At 41.5% G+C, this 23037-nt stretch overlaps 1 protein-coding gene across 4 annotated transcripts in view; it reads left to right on the forward strand.

Annotated features, from left to right (window-relative positions):
* Positions 1–23037, forward strand: part of pde4d (phosphodiesterase 4D, cAMP-specific) — a 205623-nt gene that overhangs the window by 135019 nt on the left and 47567 nt on the right. The window contains exon 1 of one of the 4 annotated variants that reach the window (XM_065950149.1): positions 5183–10162. The exons of the other annotated variants lie outside the window; for them this stretch is intronic. Within the exon in view, the coding sequence (XP_065806221.1) occupies positions 10074–10162 (89 nt within the window). The 5' untranslated portion in view covers positions 5183–10073. Of the gene's footprint in view, positions 1–5182; positions 10163–23037 lie in introns of those variants that run through there. 4 annotated transcript variants of the gene reach the window in all.

Below are 23037 nucleotides of genomic sequence, written 5' to 3' on the forward strand. Positions count from 1 at the left end.
TGTGATTAAGGCTCAGACGAGTTAGCCGGTGCAGGGGGAGCCAGTCGAGTGCCTCGGCTGCACCAGTGACACAACGTTGGTGCAATGCAGGAAAAGTCTATTTTTGGAGGGTTGAGCTACAGAGCCGACATCGTGGCTGCGAGTGGAGGTGTGGAGAGCACTGGGTGGGATGAATACAAATATTTAGGGGCTTAGTTTGGGAGGAAAGTGTAAATACACACAACAGGTTTACAGAGATTTAGAAACCGGTTTCTGCAGAAGTGAGGCTCTGTATGCAGTAATCATTAGCAGCAAGCATGTCACTTTTTTCTAAACATAATAAAGCAACACGTACGTAAGACTATGTCATTATTCTTTATTGTTTACATTCTAAGCTGGAGGAATGTTCAAACAGCTTGCAGGTCAAAGTCACATAAGACAATTAGCGACAGACAGTTCACAACGTGACTTTAATTACGCCTGAGTTCTGCTGCACAAACAAACATTTATCTAGTGTTAACCAGTGCAGTTAATAGAACAATAATGGCATTGTTAAGGAACTTGTAATTTGAGTAAGGCATGTCACACTCCCATTTACCTCCATTTCCTCCTCATGTAACCCTTTCTTAAAGCTGTGAACTGTGTGAGTTTAAACCCACTGACTGTGACTTCAAGAGCATTTTATTGGTTAAAGGGACGCTTCAGCAACTGGGACCGCTTTTGATTGTTGTTCAAGTTTTTTCCTCCGTCATTCATGTTGTTGTTTTTTTCAGAGTAAATAAACGTCGTTCAAACTTTGAATATTTTCTATTTAACTAAAGTGCAAAACTGTATTCAGAGTCTTTTAAAAATCATTTTTTCTGCCGTATTGATTTAAGCACATGCATTTTAGTGACCCTCAAACAATGACGTTTTCTTATTAAAGAAAGTGAGCCATGCAAGTCATCCTCCAGGCAAAGTAGCTACTGCCCTGTTGAAAAAGGTAAAGCTAAATGGATTGGGTCATTTATACCTGTTGTTTTTCATGCTATGAAATTTTTAAATGTTAGCCACATAGTCGCTAACCTCTGGGAGCCTGACTCATAGTTCTTTTATGACAGTTGTAAGCGCCAACCAATTAACCAGATAAAAAAAGTGCTACTATTATTTTTCAGACATATGTAGCCTACATCATATTTTCAAAGGTTTTTCTAAAAATCTATCTTCAAATCATTTCTGTATTCTTAGTGTGATTCTAGCTTGGCTGTTAACACTTAACACCGTTTTCTATTTAAGACAAACAAAGCTTAGATTCACAGTGAATTAGCTACATCTGTCAATGAGCTAAGAAGTCGCCACCTTTGAGCTTTGTTGCTATGGTAACAGGGCTACATTGGGATTTGTGGAGATACTAAAGAGTCTTTGGATGTTAAAATGGATACATCACATCCAAACAACTGTTCAGAACACATTTCTGTTTTTTTTTTTTTACATCAGTGTGCTTCCAGAGCTTCAAAGTTACACAAAGAAAGAGAAAATGTATGAATCAGTGCAAAGCCACATTTATGTCGCTGTAGGAAGGTCGAAAAGCCAAATGATGGTAACTGAAACTGAAATCTGCTTTTAAGTGTCTGAGACGGTGTGAGCAAAAATGAGGCATAAAGCTATATAACTCCTGTAAGTGCACCTTTATCATCATGCTCACTTGTGACGTTATAATGTTAAATTTCAACTTCTTCACTTCATTAAACATCACTGACATATGCCTCAAAACTTGTAGGGATCAGAGCTCGTTAAAAACAATATCTCGCGTCCAAAAAGTTTTTTAAATACACCTTTCCAGTTTCAATCAACTAATTTATGTAACACTTCAGTCAGGGCCGTTTTCAGCAGCTTATCTTTTCAGAAAAGAGAAGAAATAATGAAATGTTGTTGCAGAAGCTCGAGCTCTCTTATATTGTTAGACATGCAGAAGGCTGACATTTAAAATTCAGGGAAAGAATCTTTAACATGTGGTTTCCCGATGTTTATTACTTGTGCAGACACGCCTATGCAGTTTGTGACGTCAAGTGGCAAATACCAAAAACCTGCAATAAATCCCGCAGCGCTGCAGCTCTGGATTAGTGTTTCATTGAAAGCAGAACCAGCAACACAAATAAAAAGGATAACGAAGGGAAAGTTTGCATTTAAAACTAACAGTATGTGTTGTGCTACAGGTACCCAACGAATGAAAAGCCTCACAGATAAATACATACAAAAAATGTCTGAGTATGAATCTGACTTATAATTAAGATGCTTTTTCTCACTTTTGACAGCCAGCGCCTGTGGCTTCTCTCCACTCTCTGTTTATCACTTGTGTGGACATGCCTCTGCAATTTGTGACGTCAATGGGGGGAAAATACCGAAGGCGGCATTAAATTCCTACACATCCTACTCATGTTTACAGCTATCTGGTTGTTGTTTGTCTTCGTCAGCACTCAGCCTTTCACTCTGAACTGACACGGCTTTAAAATGCTGATAGAATAAGGGCATTTTACAAACTTAAGATAGCTTGAACTTAGTTTTTTTTTCAGCTTTATTTGCTCAGTCAGTGCAGTTTTGAACAATAGCAAACTGTGAAGTGTACACCTGGTTCTTAACAACCTTGTTAACACATTCTTTACTGGCAGGTTTCCACTAATTATATGTTCATCACAGTGAACACAAGGCAGTGTTAGTATCGTGTTCTCTTGATTTCAGTATTGGCTCTATAAACCAGTAAAGTTGCTGTTTTATCTGTCAATGAAATGGGATAATAAAGGTATCGGAGGAAAGAGGAGCCAAATGCACCAACTGTTAGTGAGACCGTCCTCAACAGATGGCGTTCTGGTGGAGGTTGCCTCCGGTTACAGGCCGATGAAATTTCAGCACGCTTCACTCTCTACCTGCTTTTGAAGCGGCTAAAATTTATATCAGCATTTTCAATGGTAGTTTTTAACCAGATATTGATGATGATTTCAGCCATGGTAACCTAGCCCACCATCTGTTTGAACAGATTTATAAATGAGGTCAGATTTATTGTCTTACCTGTTGCTAAGTAAAACAGCAAAATGCATGCAGATGGTTATACAGGCAGGTAAGAGGGAGAAGGTAGGCCCACACACTTTCGCAAAGGTCTTCTTGAATTAAAACTTCTTGTGGCATTTGAGCAAGTGTGCAGGCCTATCTTCTTCCTCAGTCTGCTGATTTTGCACAGCTGCACATGCGTGATGTGTGCACAACTACCTGCTTTCCCTATACAGGCAGCTAAGCCCTCCAATCATTTAGTTTGCTTTGATTGAAAAGGTTAAGGGTCAGAGACCGCCGCATGTGTCGGAAATGTTTCATTGTTTTGCTCAGAACTTTTGAGTTACTAAGGGCTTCTTGGGTGTCAAGAATGTTTCAATGAATTTCCAATAAAAAAAAACCTCTAAAATAATCACCTACCCTACACATGCCACACTTACGTTGAACTATTTCATCATCACTCAAAGTGCAAAGCAAATTTTTGTCAGCTAGGCTTAGGATTCAAGTCAAACAAGACATATAAATGCTGAGTTATACACTTCGTAAAGCCAGGTTTTCTAGGCAGTAGATAAATGTTTATTATAAGGTTGTCAAAATGTTTGACACAACACCATCTTTTTTTTCAAAATGATTGATGGTTTTGAAAAGTACCAAAGCTTTAAAGTAACCACAGACCTTCAGTCATCTGTGAACCCAAAGCTGCTGCCAGCGAGAGTGCTCCATTCATATTCACAGGTCAGCCAATATTGATGTTTGTAAAGTCTCTTATTGAGCTCACAAAGACACAAAAGTTATGTTTAAGTCTTTTACAGACAACAGAGAGCAAAGGAGATGACACTGTCCAAATGCAAAGATAAATTGGCAAGTTTTCTTTTCCTAAACGTTGCCAATGAAGTTTTGAGCGATATAATAGCCATATTTCAGTGCTCATGATTTCTACTTTTGTTGCCGGGGTCTGAAATGTCAAAACCGATATCGACTTTTACGTTTTGAAGTTAAAAAATCTGGTATCATGATGACCCGAGTTGGTTATGCTCTGAAAGCATATGCAAGGGCTACAATCAAACACATTTTAGGATCGTCTTTACTGTGAGGACATTTTGGTTATGACTTTTTTAGAGTAATTACAATTGTGATCTATACGGACCATTTCATACACAAACAGCCAACCAATCAATCAACCAATCAATCAATAAAATCTTTATTTAGATAGCACCATTCCTTAGCAAATGTTATCTCAAGACACTTGACAACAGAGCAGGTAAAAGACCTTTGTTATGTTATCAACAAAGACCCTTTTGTCTCAATAGATGTGAACGTGGCGGTGTTTGTTCTGTTCTGCTCATGCGTGTTAAGCATGTTAAGCCTAATCTAATATCCAAATAGTGCTGAAATACTGGGGCTTTGTCAGTGCCCTTGTTGTTAACAGACACACAGAGCTGGAAGTCAAATTCCTAAAGGGTACCAGCAAGGTTCGTCTGTATAAGATGCTCATCAAATCTTCAGTATTTGGCTTCTTTTACCACTGACTTCAGCTCCAGCTTGTTGTTGTCTTCCATCTTTTTCAAGTAAACCAAGTCACTCCCTTTTGTTTTTTTAGTATGTCTAAAAATCAGAGGCGAAAAACCCTCTCCGCTCCTCTAGTGAGCAATTTTTTGGTCACTTTAACATTCTTCTCTATCTACAAATGGCCCTTGAAGCTTCCACATCCCCATTAGATGTTGGAATCTAATTACTAATATCTGATTTCGAACGGGGAATGAGTTAACCTTTGCTCAAATGCCACTGCATAACCATCTGTGAATGGCACGGCAGAGGAGCGGGCCCAAGGCATTTCCACAGCGACACACGCAGTGATGGACAGCCTGGCCTACCTCAAAGGAACCAAACATGCACGAGGGTCTTCTCTTAGTCCCCAGAGAGATTTGCTTTCCACTTTGAATGTGAAGTCTGAATAATCACATTAATACAAAGATTGAGCAGCTTAAGCTTGTGTGGTTTTCATTTACTGCAAAGTGAAAATGTGATTGGGCTGCAGTACATTGTTAAGTGATTAATATCCAGCACAGCTCATTTATTGATTGTTCGTTACAAAGCTTACATTCTTGGCATTACATCACGTCTGTTTTGTTTTGCAAAGCACCTGGAGCTGAAGCAGTGATGCAGCTGGCCGGCCGTCCTGTTGGAACAGCTCTGTGATCAGACTCTGGAGGTTTGTTTGAGTCTCCGAGCATCGATCTGCAGAGAAATGAAGAAAAGTACTTTGCTAAATGTCAGCACACGTGAAATCGATATGTACTTGTTCCGCTGTGTAATCCGACCTCTCTTTCCCAGATGCCCTGTTACAAAAAGCCATGTCAGACCACTAATGTAATGGAAAAGGTCTCCTGGTTCAAATATGGTGTTGTATTTTCAAGATGGAAAATACATAGTTCTGTGTAAAAGAAGGGGTCACACATAATGGTGAGTTAATACTGTGCTCTCACCTTGTGGTTTTATTGGATATCTGTTGGGCACGTACCGTTTAGTCCAGGTTTCAGTCTACCTCCAGCAATGGTGCTTTTGATAGGAAGTTTAATCAGCATCGATCTCACTTTGCTCTGTGCTAGAGAGGTGACGTCGTCATTTTTATTTCTAAATTGAAATGTGTCTAAACCTCGACTATTTCTCTGAAAAGGAAAAGACAAATCTGCTCAGTGTTGACACAGCAAAGCTCACTGGTAGTTTTAAAGTGCATGCTTGGAGGCAACATTGTTACCTTTCAGTGGGAGATGACAGAAAACAACAAAAACAAGTTTGACAGACCTGTAAAATCTTCCAGCCTCCCTGAAGTCACCGGTGTGGCAACGTTTTGAGTTTCCTATGAGATCCTAAGTCTAACATGCTGTTATTAGGTTTTAGCACACAAGATGCTCCAATGTTGGGCCATATTCCTAAAATGCAATATTCCTAAAAAGCTGTTTACACAACTAATAAATCATAAGTAATCCAACATTATCCTGTTTACATTGAGCCAAGAATTTCTCCATTGATCACGTCCTGCCAACTCTTGGCTTCTTGGTTTGTTTACAGTAAACAGAGCCGATTGTAAATAGGTATGAATCCTTGTGTAGCACGCTGCCACAGAAACATCCATTGAGACCCTCAGACCAATGTTTCTGAAGCTATTTATTTATTTCAAATCTTCTAACAGACCCCGTCCGTCTTCTTAAAGAGCCCATATTCTGCCCTTTTTGGGGTTCGTATATTTAATCTATGTTCCTACTTTTGTACGTTCACAATAGCTAAAGTCTGAAAAAAGTGTCTGTTTTCATGTACTGCTCCTCCTTGCTCCCTCTACGCTCTGAGTCCGTCAGCTACACTCTGTTGAGCCCACACTGTTAGACCCCACGTGGGCCAAGTCTGCTCCGATTGGTCTGCCGATCCGTTCTGTCGTTATTGGTCAGTTGCTCAGCACGCTTCTCGGAAATGTCCCGCCTCTTTTACCATATTGGGAATGCAGCCACTGGCTCCGTCCGAGGGGAGCATAAACATTAGCACCTTAGCACTACTGTGCTACCACAGGCTACGGCATATCGTGGGCGTGCTACAGAAGTTAACGGGCGTGCAACATGAGCTGCTGGGCTTACCACAACGAGCCAATGGGCTTAGATCAGTGATCTCACACTGACAATGACGTCGGACTGACAAATCTTTATCGAGGGGGGCTAGAACCGAGCGTTACATGCGGCTAATGCTACAGCTAACAGGAGGACGTAGGAGAAGCCGCGTTTCCGCAGACTTTGAATTTTTGCACATAGATGTGCCTAAACATGCACAGGACACTTGGAAAACACACTAAAGAGCATATAAAACCAGAAAAAGCATAATATGGGACCTTTAAGAAAATAACATGATTTGGATTTTTATGTTCTGATCGTTAGGCTAACAACTTGCCAACAGTAGTATGGATGAAGACTTACATCGTAAGCTAGTTATTTAAACTGACAACAAAGCGTGTGATGGGCTGCCTTAAAACGTTAGGTTGATTAATTTGATGAGATACATTTGTATTCATTAAGAAAAATACTTTTCTTGTCAAATGATCTTGTACCTGTAATCCTATAGTTCACTTCACTTATATTTACGTTAAGTTTTGTCAACACAGCAGTAATCACTGCTCTATACAGCCCCATCAAACATTCATGTGTTAGTGTATGGTTAATTTTGCCATATAAAATCAGCATATAAAATCAGCCATATGTGGCTATTCTTGTCATTTTTACAAAGACCTTGGATCATAGTCAGAACGTTTCATTTTCAGACTCATACTGATAAAATAGTTTCCATGTTCCTGTTTAAACTGGCACAGCTGTTGGTGCATAAATATTCAAATCATGACCCTCCTTCCCTTTCTGTATCCCCTTCGTCTCCCTCACTGCTTATATTCCTTATATCCTCTTATATCTATCTGTTACACTCTCCCCTCTCCTCCTGCCTCTCTCTCTCTCTCTCTCTCTCTCTCTCTCTCTCTCTCTCTCTCTCTCTCACTCTCTTACTCTCTCTCTCTCTCTCTCTCTCTCACTCTCTCACTCTCTCACACTCTCTTAGGTTGCAGTAGAAGTCGTGACTGCTCACCATCGTTGAGTAGAGCAGGGGCTAACACCCCCCAAAGCAGGCACTGAGATTATGCAATACCACACACACACACACACACACACACACACACACACACACACACACACACACACACACACACACACACACACAGAGCCATACAGTGTATGTTCTATTTTTAGAGCGCTGGCCCAAGTTTCCATTTTAATGCGAGATGTCTGCATTGTTCTTAAAAATAAATCTTAGAGGCAGATGGAGAATTGTTTTTTAAATTATAAATAACAGGTGCTTTAGTGCTGTTAAGCCTTTTAAGCCCAAACATTTCAATGTTTCTCTCTTTCGGTCTCTCAACTGTCAACCCTGCCACTCCTTGAACAAAATCTATCCACATCTCCCTCTGAGAGAACTGAATTACTGTCTTCCCTTTTTTTTTTCCCCCCACAAGCAGATTCCTTAGCGTTCAGCGCTCTCCTCCGCCCTGTTGAGGGTGGCTGTTGTGGCTGAAGGTGCAGGCTTACAGAGGCTGTGAGGTGGTTTGACTTTTGGCAGCAGTTGAGAGGCTGCTGACGTGTGTGTCGGGCAGGATGTGTGTAAGAAGCAGTGCTGGATCCTGTTTTTCAGACCACAGCAACTGGAGCCTAGCCACAGCTATGGCTTTTAATGCAAAACACACACACACACACACACACACACACACACACACGCACACATTTTTAGTGTGCTAACCTCAACCTCGACTCATAACTTCCGTGTGACATGACTTGAATACATACACCCCCCCCATTTGGTACGCACACTTAAACATACAGACACACATGCAGAATGACTTTGGTTAATCTTGTTTTCTTTATAGATGTTGAAATGATTTCAACTCTCTTAAAGGTAAACAAAGATAAAATCACTGCAATAATATTGTACAGTATATTTACTATTTTTGATTTCTGTTTGACCCATACAAAGGTTTATTGTCTCCATATGCTGCTGAATAGACAAAAGAGGAATGCATTACATTGCAGTAAAGCCAATGACATCCTGTATAACAAGTTTGTTGAATCAAACATGTCTGGAGAGGCCCCCTGCATGCGTTCATAGCAACACACACTCATGGTCTTTATGCCACATTTACACCAACCATGCAGAGAAAAATAAGACGGCATTTTTCTTTTACTGTGCGGTTTGAATTTACATGGTTCCCTGGCGTGCATGCAGACACTAGAGACAGACGGAGGGTGCGCTCAGTGAGCGAAAAACAAAAACACAAACTGGCAAGGCAACGGCAGTGTTGTTATGACAAATTAGAGCTATAAAGACAAGCATGTTAAAGAAAAGTGGAGAGGAAGACGGATTTGAGTTGAAGAAATGAGAGGAATTACTTCTGTCAACATTTTGCGTGTATTCTTTCATGCAGGAGAGGCTTTCTGTGTGATTTTGTGCACTCCTGTGTGTATGCAGATTGTACATGTGCAGACGTGTTCCTTTCTGAATGAGGAGCAGCAGCGTGTTGTAAGAGGATCAATAGGTTTTAGCTGACTGGATACTGCAGGAGCAGGCACACCTCTTACACAGGGTCAGGACATCCCACTGACTGGAGCAAGGAGGGAGGGGGTGAGAGGGGAGGGACGAGGGAAGGAGACATACGAAAGCGAGACAGAGAGGAGGGAAGACACCGACGAGGGCTACACTGTTTTTTATTTTTTCTCCCTCTCTCCCCGTTTCCTCACTTCCCTCACTGGGAGGTTGTGAAAGGGCAGAACAGAGAGAGGGAGACGCAGAGTAGGAGAGACAAAAGGGGGCAGAGCTGAGTGGATGAAAGCCAACGTGAGTGTGTGACTGACTCTGTGTGTAACATGCTCTGTCATGCTGCTGTGACTACCGCTGCCTCTCCAACCGGCGTCGTCTTCTGTCAGCAAAAAGGAATGTTTTCCGGAGGAATGAGTCCCTGAACCGGTTCACCATGTGGTTGTGGGACAGTAATTTCCAAACCTTTGCAGGAAGAATCCCACGGAAAAAAGAGCAGCGGCCAGAGAACTTAGCTGGTCCTGCCGGGTGGCCACCCGTTAGCCTGCACTGCTGAGACTTTTTTTCTTCTGACAGACAAGAGTTCACACTGGGATTAAATCTGCTTCCAGTTCATGTTGTTTTATTGTCAAGTTTATTGGAATTTGTTCCTTCTCTCCAGGAACTCAGTGGATTTTATGGTGCTGTATAGTTTGATTTTTCAGAATGCTTTGTTGGATGTAAGCCAGGGCTTTTTGCAGTGATTCACTGAGACCAAACCAGTGGAAGGTTGGAATTCAGAAGACTGGTCTGAATGGGAGCATCACAGCAGAGGACTACAGAATGGGACACAATATATTGTGCTGGGGCCGGCAGAAACTGCGGGGCAGAGTCTCTACGTAGATAACTATTTAGATAGTGGGGTGGAAGGGGTGGAAGGTTAACAGGAAGGGGCATCAGTCCTGCGAGGCTTCGGTATGAAACCTGGAAGATGTCCGGTTGTTCCCAGTGACAGAGCCATGATGCAAATAAGCCATTTTCCTTTTAGAAGACACTCCTGGATATGGTGAGTAAATGTAGTGGCTAGAAAACAGGACTTGTTCATTTGTTTACCTTTTAGTCTTTAATTCGGTTGAGCGCTGTGTCTTCACAGTGAACATGAGGGAGTTTACGCTCTGGATTAATACAAATACGGGAAACACAAGTTGTTTTTGCAGATAGATCAGTGTGAGTGTTGTTGTTTTTGTGGTGAGGTTAGAGCTCCCTTAAGGTTAGCCAAGCCCAGTTTTTCCCCAGCTTCGCTCAGATGCATTCAGGGAAATTTATTGTTAAATGGGCCAGACACTTCCTGTCATTTTCTCCCACACTAAACACTGAAGTTGATCCATAAATGGGAGGGATAGTCCGAAATAGACAACACACACACACACACACACACACACACACACACACACACACACACACAAACACACAAACACAAAGTTATTGTGTCACTGAGATGGAGCAAAAGTATCTGTGGAGAAAAAAAACATCTTGACAAAAGTGCTGTGTTGTTGGGTTTCTCTGCTTCTTTCGATTAGTCATACTAAGGCTGGGTATCTTTTGGGAATGGTTGTCTCACTACGTTATAAACTGGGAGGGACACAGAGGAGTCAGTGATGTCATCACAGTGGGCTCTCGGGATATGAACAATGCCCTGATTTCCAGCAAAGTTTTTCCTCTGGTTTGACTTTTTCATGCTAATCAGGGGAAGTTATGAATCCCAGAAGGGATACTCGTGTCTCCTTCTATCAGACTCGTTTCTTTAAGTATTGTTCCTCCGTGTGGTGTTTTAGTACACATGCAAATACATACTATATCTCTTCAACTTAGTCTATAACCTCACTTGTTGTATTCTTTTTAGTCACTAAAAGTCCTTGGCCTCTCTTTATTCCCTTGACTTAGTTCACGTTTTACACAAACATGGATACTGCTTTTTACATGTTCTTTGGTGGATGATGGTGCATTTAGAAGCAGGACTATGTGGAAAGATGAGCTCTATATCCAAGGTCAATGCAGTCTATAGTATCTGGGACAACTTGTACTTATCAATAGCAGTCATTGATTTGACTGCTACAAATGCTTATGCTGCATAGAAAAACATGTTCCTGATGAGCTCTTTTAATAGGTTTGAGTGTAAAGATCAATGTCCAATCATAAAATGAATCATAAAATTACTAGAATGAACCGAGGGAGCAAAGAGTGAAAGAAAGCTTTATAGAAGTAAATGAAACATAGAGGTATATGGACAGAGAAAACAATAAAACCAGCTGGCTGCTTAAACTAACACGCACATGAAAATACACAAAAGCGGTCTGTTCTTTGAATCAGGAAGAGATGTCAAATATTTCTTGAAAGTCCATCAACTTATTTCAGAACAGAAACAAAGCCAAACATCCTTGTTCCTTTCTTTCCGCTTGAAACACACTGGTAGGATTATCGTACACTCACAGTCAGACTGTATAAACATAAACTTCGAGGCAGGCAGGGCGATGGTGGTGGCAAGTTTAAGGTGAGTGACCTTGTGATCCGTAAAAAATAGTTTCAATCAACAAATGTTATTCTTGACACCCCGAAGTCGCACAAAGTAATATTTTGAGTTCATGTGTTTGTGCGTAACCTAAAGTCAATAAATTCATCAGACCGAAAATCATTAGATATATTAGCTTAGATATTACTTCAACATGCATTAGCTGTGAAACATCGTTTGCAGCTTTATGGGTGCTGCTGGGACGTGTTGCTAAACTGAATGGATGCAGCAAAACGAGTGACTTGTGTTGCGACAATAATTCAGGGCTGTCATGCTTGTCAGGGTTGAACATTAGCTTCTCGAAATGGGAGATGAGCCTGTCAGACTCCTTTCAAAACTCTTGCAAGAATATTTTTTTATTTCTCTACATGCACCAGTGTAGTGCATGGAGGGTGTGCACAAGTCATGGGGAGCTTTCAGAAGATCTGTATTATTCATTATACCTTGATAATGGAGCAGTTTCTTGTATTGTGTCAGACCAGCAGGGTACCAGCAACAAGCACACAGGGATTAGAGCTTATCAAGATTAGACAAAGATATGGAGTGAAAAATAATGAATATACATACGTCTAAAATATGCATCCAGCAGGCATGAACACACACATTTCTTTATTCATGCTTGCAAATTTCACATGCATTTAGCTCCTGTGAATTAAAGCAATGGTGCACATTATTGACAAATGCTATCTCTCTCTCTCTCTCTCTTTCTCTGCAGGCCTCGCTCCATTAGAGGCTTATTGTTACAGTCAGCATCTTTATCGATCACTACACCCTCTAGTCTGCATACTAAACTATAAATGCAGAGAAAGTCTCCGGAGTGATGTAATGATTGCCACCCTGTTTACATCCTAAATGTTCAGCGTGTCGCCCGCAGCCACGCAGTGAATGAGCCGAGATGTGTGATTGTCGAAACTTTATTAAACACTAACCAGAAAGGAAATGAAAAGTGTGTGTAGTAATCCAATTAAGTGAATCCAGCGCGTAGAGACCAGGGGGAGAGAGAGGATAGACGAGGCTATATTTAGAAAACAGTGATGGGAAATGCACCGCTGCATCACTTCTCTCTCCCTCTCTCTCCTAAATATTGGAGGATTTGTACAGCCGTCGGACAACAAAATGTTTGGAGGTGTCATTTTATTTTTCAGCTTCTTTTAGGTACGGTGTCGTTCAACCCCACTTCTGTGCCTCTGTCTATGGCCTCAAGTGTGGCTACCTCCAAAGTACCACATTTTGTCGGTAAGATAACAAGACACAAGGCATTGTTATCTTTTTTCTTGAGGCTCTTTTTCCCTCCTCACACTGTCATTGATTCCAGCGCTGCAGGGTCAATCTCAGCAAAACTTTAGATTACTTTTTATTACTCCTTGTTTTCGGGACCGAGGAGAAGCTTTTAAAATGGCTTTTTGGAGACAGCAGAGACCTGCTGTCACTTTGGAGGAAACAAAGTCATCACTCACTCTCGTCTCAACGGACCGCCAGTATGTGCCTGTGTGGAAAACAGGGCCACTGCTCACCTGCAGCATCAATCTCTGCCGCCTGCTGTGCAGGGTTACACTGATAAACTCAGCTTTCTTCAAGGTGCCTGATAGGACCACACAGTCTAACAATTTCTCCCTCTCTTTTTTTTTAACCTGTTTCTTCTTCATTCTCCCTTAGAAAGCAGACAGTTTAGTCTGAGAAAGAGGACATACGAGTGGGGATGGGAAGCCTTTTGAGGTCACAGTGATCTATGTGTCTCCTTCTTCTCCATGTGCAACTTCAACATCTCAGTTTCAGGGTCGTTAACATAAAAGATACATGATAGATGAATATTTATAAAGGAAAGAAAAACTATATTTCTTGATAAGCATCACTGTGCTTTCTTATAACATGTAAGAAGTGTTTGTAGTGATTCTTTTACTTTATAAGGAGCAGTAGGTATAACCATAGGATTGAGATGTCTCCATTAAATAGGTTGGTAATACGTTTTACACGTCCAGCACTAGCAGACATGTAGGAAGTAAGATTGTCAAAATATTTCATACTTTAATAAAAAAAAATGTTTAAACAACTACAGATCTTCAGTCAAATTTTCAACCAAAAGCTGCCAAGGAGCAAACGAGAGAGAGAGAGAGGAAGCAATGTCAAAATACATATTTTTCTGAAATACACAAATACACCAACGTATTTGTGCAGTTTAGAGTTTGCTTACAATGTTGGTTACCGATATATTGAAAGAGAGGTATCATCTTAAGTTTCAAATTCTGATATTGTGACAACCCTGGTAGCTACTGTAGTGTTCATTTGAAGGTGAGTTTTAGGATACCTAGGTGTTGCCAGGTGTAGTTCTATCCTGCAATCTGATTGAATGAAATCGATGGAAAACACACACAACATCTGCGTGTGGTGTGTCAGTCCGCTCTGAACACATTTTATCAGTGGTGAATCTCTTCCTGCAATCCTGTGACACACTCTTCCGGTCAGACAGTGGCGTGTTTCATTGATTTGAATTGATAAGTTCTTCCTGATGTGTTTGCCGCTCTGTTTAATCAGCACACAACACTCTTAAAGACTCCACTTTTTCACTTCTTGGTGTTTGAGAATTTTCCATCAGCCCTTCTTTGGATTACTTTGACGATCACTTCTTGATTTGATGCTTATTTTGAAGGATATCTTATAGTTAGTGTGTGCCTGCCTGAACACACGTACACACACACACACACACACACACACACACACACACACACACACACACACACACACACACACCAAACACACACGCACACACTGTGAGTCAGTCAGCACTGGCTGTCTTCAATCCGTCCGTGTCTGAGCTCGGCTGTTCTCTCTTTCCAAACCCTCCACTTGCTTCATCATCCAATTTCTCTTTCACACATTACCGCTCTTGGATTCCTTATTGTGTTATTCTGCCACTTACTTACACTTGATCTCTCCCCCCCCCCACTTTCCTCATTTTCTTCCATGTGTTAAACAGAAATACTTCACGTATTTTTCGAGCACACCCACACACACACAAATACCTTCCAGACTGGCAAACATACCCCTCAGGTCATTTGAGATGCAGTGTAGAACGAGCCTTGCCCAGACACAGTATTTGTCCTTAGTCATTACAGCATCTCCGAGCCAAAAACGCACTCTCACTTCGGCAGACAACAATGGGCTAACACTGTTTTGAACTGTTAGCATCATTAAAAGAATTAAGCGTGTCAGATTTACCACAGACAAACGGTGAGTCAACCTCACTGCATGTTTGTCTGTTTGTTTTCAGGGGGGTTAGTTTGGTACCTTTAACTGTCAACTTGGATAAATCTTGAACGAGCGGCGTTTGTCCTTTGTTAATTATGATGATTAATTAATACAGAGCAATATGACAGCAGGGAACAACACACTCTTTACCGCCGTGCCACTGGCTTCAACAGGTGCCGCTGTGTGACACTATAGTTGCATAACTTGCCCGCTGGAGTATATATGAAAAGCATTCAAAACAACAGCCACAGTGCTGGGAAAAAAAAAAAAAAAAAAAAGCCTGCAGGCTGCCTTGACATCACATTCATTTAAAATATCCATTTCATTTCCATTTTGTTCATCCCGGCCCGTGCTATCTCTCTCAGCTGTCCACACGCCAGCTGCTGCATGGGGCGTTCAATCTCGTGTTCATCTCCGGGACAGAGGCAGAAAGATGGACAGATCAATAAGAATAAAGCGCGACAGCCAGACACGTTGAGAGGCGGGGGATTTCTGCAGCCGCTTGTACGGGCTCGGTGTAAATCAAAAAGTAGAAATGTTACAAGTCAAAGCTGAGGCTATGGGATGTGTGAGTGTGAGAGATGTGGCAGGCAGCTCTTTGTGAGATTAACATTCAAAAGAAAAGGTTTTTTTAAAGTTGTTTTTTTTGTTGTAGTCTGTTTAACGCAACTGAACTTTATTTACAAAGCACTTTTTAAACAGCTTCACAAAGACAGGACGTCACAGGAAGATAGAGATGGCCGGAAATAATGCAGACTCAGCGTGATCTGCAGCAGGTTCATTTTTGAAGAGGCAACATCCACTTTATTGATCCCGAGGGAAATTCAAGATTCATCGAGCTCACGTTGTTAACAGTAGCCGTTTCAAACTGAGCTTTTGGCTTAAAAGTCAAGTTTTACAAATCTGAATTCAGACATCAGATAACATTCTGTAAGTGCAGACATGATGAATGACAGAGACACCTTTCCCTGTACGACAAATCAGTTTTACATGAAATCTGAAATCATTATCTAAGGTTTAAATGTTGCATGGCGTCCATTTATACCATGAAGCAAATCGATGTCGATGCTCCCCTGAACACCTCGACAAAACTTTGAGCAGATCTCGTTGAACAACACTGGATATATTTCTTTATCCAAACTGGGATCAATTTTTCAAACTAATTTCCTTGACATCTAAATGTCACCGCTGTTTCAGGGACAAATTAGGAAATATCATTACTCAGTCTATGGCGAGTCGGGGTGCCGCTGTGCAGCTGTGTACGTCACTATTCGACCCAAACAAAACCTGCGGTTGGCCAACAGATGTTATCATGGCCAGGCCCTTTCCTGCAGGAACAAAGCAGCTCTCTGAGAACGGCTTGTTATAAACTCCCACCATCATCACCACAGCTAAAAACAAACAGAGGTAATGAAACAAAAAGATGTGGAGAGGTCTTTCAAGGAAAACAGTGAGGGGGCCGAGCCCTGGGGTTTTCTTCAGGATACACTCAGACTGAAAGGTTCATGCGTCACTGCTCAATCTCCATCTTGAGTATGTGTGTGTGTCTGTGTGTGTGTGTAGGCAGGGGGTCATCTGGTTTTGATTTGTTTGCTGCTGCTTCTGAGAGAGGCCGCATCGTAATGGGTAACCCCTTTTAGATTTGATTTCTCAACGTGTGTTGACTTCTCCAGGAAAATTACTCTTATTCTCAGTGGAACTCAGGCCGTCAGCTGTTTTTAGTTCAGCCTCCACCCTGAAGGTCTGCTTTACTGTACAAAGGTTGTGTGAATTACCTCTTATTAGCTGAGACCCATGGTGATGACAATGTTCATCTCAAGAGAGAATGGCTTGTGACGATGGTGGTGATTAGGATTGTCATGATGACGGAAGCGTTTATAAGGAGGTGTACAAACAGATTAGGAAGCTTAGGCTAGGAGAGGGAGTCCCCTCAAACACACACCCACATGTGTGTTTGTGTGTGTGTGCACACATACCTGGCTGGATTTAGAGATATTACAGACTTATACAGTATTGTTGTTACAGCTAACACTTGCAGGGAAACCTGCGAGGGTAGAGTAAGGCCAACAAAGTGTTATGTCATGTTTATTTGTTCTAGGAAATTATTGCGTTTTAAAGAGTTGAGCTGAAGGGATCGAATCCACACAAAACATCGAACAACACCTAAACAGTTCAGAGTTTTATTTGATGATTATTTGATGTTTGCCTATTTTTTCTGGACACAGTGTCAGGCTTCCTCTGCGTATCCAATCTCCTTTTATACCCAATGTTTAGTCTACATATTGCCTCCTTTCTTTGTACTTTTTGAGTGTGCATGCACTAGCATATTATTGATTCAATTGTACAGTGCTTCCTTAGAGGAAACACCCCCCTTTGCACAGCCAGAAATGTAAGACCTCTCATCCATCCGGTCAGACAGACTCTCAGATTGCAGGGTGGAGAATAACACTCTGTCAGCAGGACAGGAATGAACAGAACAGTTTAGACAACACTGAATATCTACACTTAGAAACTTGCTTCATTTGGGGCACATAATGAGTACTTACACACTTTTACAGCAGCCGCCCATTCCACATGGAATTTGTTCTGCCAGTAGCACATTCATCCTGTATTATGGTACTTTTGAGGGGGCATGTTATATCTGCAGGCTGCTGAAGCAAGGTTTAGTTTACCTATTTCCCATATATCATCCTGGCAGTATAAACAAAGTGATCACAACGGGCTCAGTAACTCTGTCACCTGACAGGAAAGATGCATGCTTCTGCCACTGTATCCTAACCAAGACACTCACATCCATGTTGTAACACAAGTCAGATTCACTTTCGAGCTGTTTCATTTTAATTCTGATGTTAATCATCATCATGTATCTTTTTCATCCCTGCTGCTCTTCTGCACATCACTCTTCCCCTCTTTTATTTGCATACTTTATTTTGCCTACTTGTTGCACAGCTATCAGTTGAACGTCATATCCCATTGCTCCTCAGAGATCGTAGCAACACAGTTGTTTGTTTAATTTTATTTTTTATGAATATGTCACTCATTTCCAAAGCAAAAAGAAAAGAAATGATTGAAAAATCCACAGAAATCAGATAACTATACTCACTCATTTACACGGGATAGACTTGATTTCTGTATTTATAATGTCGCACATTCTTCCTTTAAGCTCATATCGTGATAACGATGAAATTGTTTGAATAGCGCGGCCCTACTTAATACATCTCAGGTTTGTCAGAGATTCACTACATTTTGAACACCAGCTGTTGAATCAGATAATCCTCTGCATTTTACTTTAGTGTAAATTTCTCACCTCTGTTCCAAACTCAAAATCGTAAACACAACTTAAAGCAGCTTTTAAAGACAAGCTGAGTTCCAGGAAATAGTTTTTGTGTAGGCTGCCTTTTGTTCCAGCCTGCAGCTGTCTAGTTTAGACCTAACAGTTTACTAACAGCCGGATCAGCATTGTTCTTCCTCTAACTCCTAGATGTGACACTTGTTTGTGTGAATGGGGATGTGTGCTAACTTGATAAACTGCATTACGTATGATTAAGGCAACTCTGTGACGGTGTTTCAGTGTTCCCTGCGTGTTTTTAAGCAACAGCTTACCCTGGATTACCTGGCCTGAAGGGACCGGCAGGGTATCCCTCTCTCTCTCTCTCTCTCTCTCTCTCTCTCTCGCTCTCCCACGCACACACCAACACACACATATATTGTACAGACATGGACACACACTCTCCCAGCTTCTCCGTGGGCATGTGGCCTCAGCTCTCATACACACTCACCAGTGCAATGATGTCATCAGGGTTTTAATGAGGATTACTCTGACATCACCGGGACTGCTGCCAAGTTAAACCTATTAGCTTCACCATGTGCTTTCGATGCTACACAGCCTGAGCCGGGTGTGTGCCTAGGAGAGCTGATTCAGAGAATTGTGCAGAACATAGGTGTCTGAGTCCAGTTATCGTTCTTCCATTCATCCGTCCATTGTTTCATCAAAACAGGACTCAGTTTGCCTGCCAAAGTAGCAGTGATGTCCATAACTCCATTTGTAGCACAGCGTGTGGTGAAGTTTACAGATCTTCAGTGAGCTCAGCGGGACTGGTGGCACTCCAGTATAATGATGATAATACTCATCTGTTACTGCAAACACACAAAGGTGTGTACACTTCAGAGACACACAATAACTAACAGGCACATGAAGAGACGCCCAGAAAGGCTTTTCATCTGAAGGTTTTTTGTGCCCGACTTGGCACAACAAATCTCATTTGCAAAATTGCTTTTGAGATTAATGGCTGACGCTGAGATCACAATTGCTTTTGTTCGTGTCGGAGCCAAAAGTCTGGTGACTTTGTATGTGTGCAGCAGTTTGAGAAAACGTGGGATATCCAAACCCCCCGCTTACACACTAAAAAGCAAAATGCCTAAAGGAAAAATTTAAACAAAATTGCTTTCCTTCACGGTTGTTTGAGTTTACTTTATGAAGATTAACTTTGCTCTTTTATTTTTGCTCTTTCAAAAGAAATGATTTGGAGGTCTGTTGAACAGCCACTCAGAGAGGTGAAAACACAAGACATGACTTTGACCACATGACTTATGCCTGACCTATGTTTAAGAAACAAACCAAAGTATGCATATAGGACTCAGCTTCATTCACATGAAGATGGCTCATTAATGTTGAATGTACTGACATTCTGTCTTGTAATTAGCTCATACTAATGAGGAACTCTTGGTTTGGGTTGATTCTGGCGCCTCCTGTGGACAAAGCAATATCTCTTAACCCTTCGCTGATCTTTCCTGTACATGTGAAAGTAGAAGTTTTTTTTTTAATATTTCATCCCGATGTCTGTTAGCAGCCAAACATATCAGTGAAGGTGGATCTTTGCCAGTGAAATTTCTTTTAAAAAACGGGCTGTTTTTGAAGTGTTCTGTCAATCTCTTCGACTTTGGCAGCAGTTTCAGGTATTGAAGATTACTCTATAGAAATAATACATGATGTCAATTATGGTCTTGTTTTCTTATATGTCATAAAGTGGCATCATATTTCTTTCAGTCTGTTTCACAACCAGCTCAAAACCGCTTACTGGAGCTTTAAAGATCTGTTTTAGCTTTGGTCATTCTTTCAAATAAAATAACCAAAATATATATTGTTTGGGATGATTGATATTTTGCTAAATAATTAACATTTTAATAAAGTAAAATAACTCCAAAGTGAATCAGTAATTGGCAATAATTGTCAGTTTAAGGCTTTTGGAATCCCGTCTGGCTGGTTTGCCAGGTTTCTGATGTGACTGTGACTCGGAGAGCTGTGCTGACAAGTGTTTCTTCGCCTCTGAGCCACATTTCTTCATGCTGCTCTCAGTACATGGTTCTCACATTCATTCTGTCCAGCATCGCTCCAGCCTTAACACATCACGACACATTCATGTTGTCAGTGTACGCAGCAAGATGAACACACACACACACACACACACACTTACAGTACACACACAAGAAAGGAGCTTTTGTTGGTCTTATCTACAGCTGTCACGCTTCTCTAGACTTTTTTGTTGTTGCTGTATTGGGTCCGCTTGCTTCTCCTCCATTATGCTCTGATGAGTCTGCATGCGAGACAAACAATAGCTCAGCTAGCTTAAATCCTCTCTCCTGTCTGTGAGTTAGCGGTATATAAATAAAGCTAAGCTAAGTCATGCACGGCTGCTCCGAAAAATTTAGTGGCTGCTCTTAAAAGATAATTTCTTGACATGAATTATACCCTACAATGAAGTGTTTGGGTTGATCATTTTGAGGGTATGTTGACATTTTAGTCTTTGAACCTCGTTCAAACCATCATCGCTGATTGTGTCACTCCTTATCCCTGACCCCCTGAGTAGCCCTCTGTCACTGTCGTTTCCTCATTACACAATCTGCCGTTGTCCCCGTAGCAACTGAAGGCTGATTGGTTGTCAGCACCTACCTGTCCCTTTTGAATTCTGCCGGGTCACCGTGGCAACCCCATTATAAACATGAATGTAGCAAGGGACTGTGAAGGCAGGCGGGAAGAGTGCGAGTGTAGCTGAGGCGAAGGAATTGCTCCTTGACACACATAATAACAACTCTTTTTCAGGCCGCATGACTGTCTGAGAGCCTTTCTATTTACGCATATATACATCTATAACTCTATTGTTTCCTCCTCATCACGTAACCTAAGCTAATTTACATGCTTGGGGGATCCAATCATGTTCCCGTTTTCTTGCAGTGGCTGTCTTGGTGCTGTTTCCATGACACTGCAATGCAAGATTTAAGCTACAGGAATACCTGATTTGTTTTATTCTTTATGTTGCCCTTCTGTTTTCATGATAATATGCTATTTAATCATCTCATGGGTCGGCTTTCTTCGTTGACAAATCTTCTGTTGAACACAGCAGAGAGAGACAGTTCTTCCCCTCTCTGTCATTTTCTGTGTTTGTCTCTTCTGTGCAAAGCTGTACAGCAGGGCGTCAGCCAAATAGGCTCCCAGTGTCTTCTTTAATTTATGAACTCCTCACAGCCGTTCTTAATGTTTTCAGTAGGGGGAGACAGTGCTGTTGCTGCGGCTTGCTTATCATTTACATTGATATTGTTATCTTAATGTGGTATCTGTCATTACAAGAAATAGATAATTGTTAGAGCCACATGTTTCCTAAGAGTACTCTTCCTCTTTCAAATGATCAGACACAGTGATTTAAGCTGGTTAAAAAATGAGAATGAATCAGTTTTATAATAAAAATCAATCAGCGTCTCTTAGAGAGTCTTTTTTAGGGTGAAGGACTTCTGGTGGTGTGCAGGCCTAGCTAGCCAGCTGCTAGCTTGTTTTCAGGTGCTTAGCTTCTTTTGAGGTTAGCATTCCTTCACAGTTCATTGATCTGAAGGTTTTTTTTTTAACTAAAACCTCAAGGATCCCCACCTCACCAAACTAACAGAACAGGTAAATAAAAACCATTTAAACCAGTCATCACTATGTTCCCTCAGCACTATGTTCCCTCAGCACTATGTTCCCTCATCACTATGTTCCCTCAGCACTATGTTCCCTCAGCACTATGAGCCCTCAGCACTATGGGCCCTCAGCACTATGTTCCCTCAGCACTATGAGCCCTCAGCACTATGTTCCCTCAGCACTATGTTCCCTCAGCACTATGTTCCCTCATCACTATGTTCCCTCAGCACTATGTTCCCTCAGCACTATGTTCCCTCAGCACTATGTTCCCTCAGCACTATGATCCCTCATCACTATGTTCCCTCATCACTATGAATTCTCATCACTATGTTCCCTCATCACTATGCTCCCTCAGCACTATGTTCCCTCAGCACTATGTTCCCTCAGCACTATGATCCCTCATCACTATGTTCCCTCATCACTATGAATTCTCATCACTATGTTCCCTCATCACTATGAATTCTCATCACTATGTTCCCTCATCACTATGAATTCTCATCACTATGTTCCCTCATCACTATGATCCCTCATCACTATGTTCCCTCAGCACTATGTTCCCTCATCACTATGTTCCCTCAGCACTATGTTCCCTCAGCACTATGTTCCCTCATCACTATGTTCCCTCAGCACTATGTTCCCTCAGCACTATGATCCCTCAGCACTATGTTCCCTCAGCACTATGATCCCTCAGCACTATGTTCCCTCAGCACTATGCTCCCTCAGCACTATGTTCCCTCAGCACTATGTTCCCTCATTTCTTTTACTTTTTACCCCCATCATAATTAGGCCCTACATTCCCCCAGCATCAGGGCTGGGACTTTTATAATGCACACGTCTTATATTATGTTTTGGATATGTGACCTTGTATTCATTGCTGCAGAAATACTGAGGGAACACGGTATTGAGGAAGCACAGACACGCTCCCCATGCTATGACACGAGCACAACTCGCTAACGCTGTTGCTAATTGCTAAAGTTCACTTGCTCCTTAAAATTCTTCCGGTGGATAAAAAAAGACCGTAAAACTACTTTACACACCAAGAAAGAAGTTGATTGAATTTTGTAAATTTAGTTGTTAATTAAACATCAGACTCCTATAAGCTAGGACAGGTTAGGTGTGACTGAGAAATGAACATAATGAAGGAGGCTGAATATTGAAAAGCCACCATCCCCAAGTT

The sequence above is a fragment of the Labrus bergylta genome, chromosome 2 (genome assembly GCF_963930695.1).
Source record: "Labrus bergylta chromosome 2, fLabBer1.1, whole genome shotgun sequence".
Classification (NCBI taxonomy): domain Eukaryota; kingdom Metazoa; phylum Chordata; class Actinopteri; order Labriformes; family Labridae; genus Labrus; species Labrus bergylta.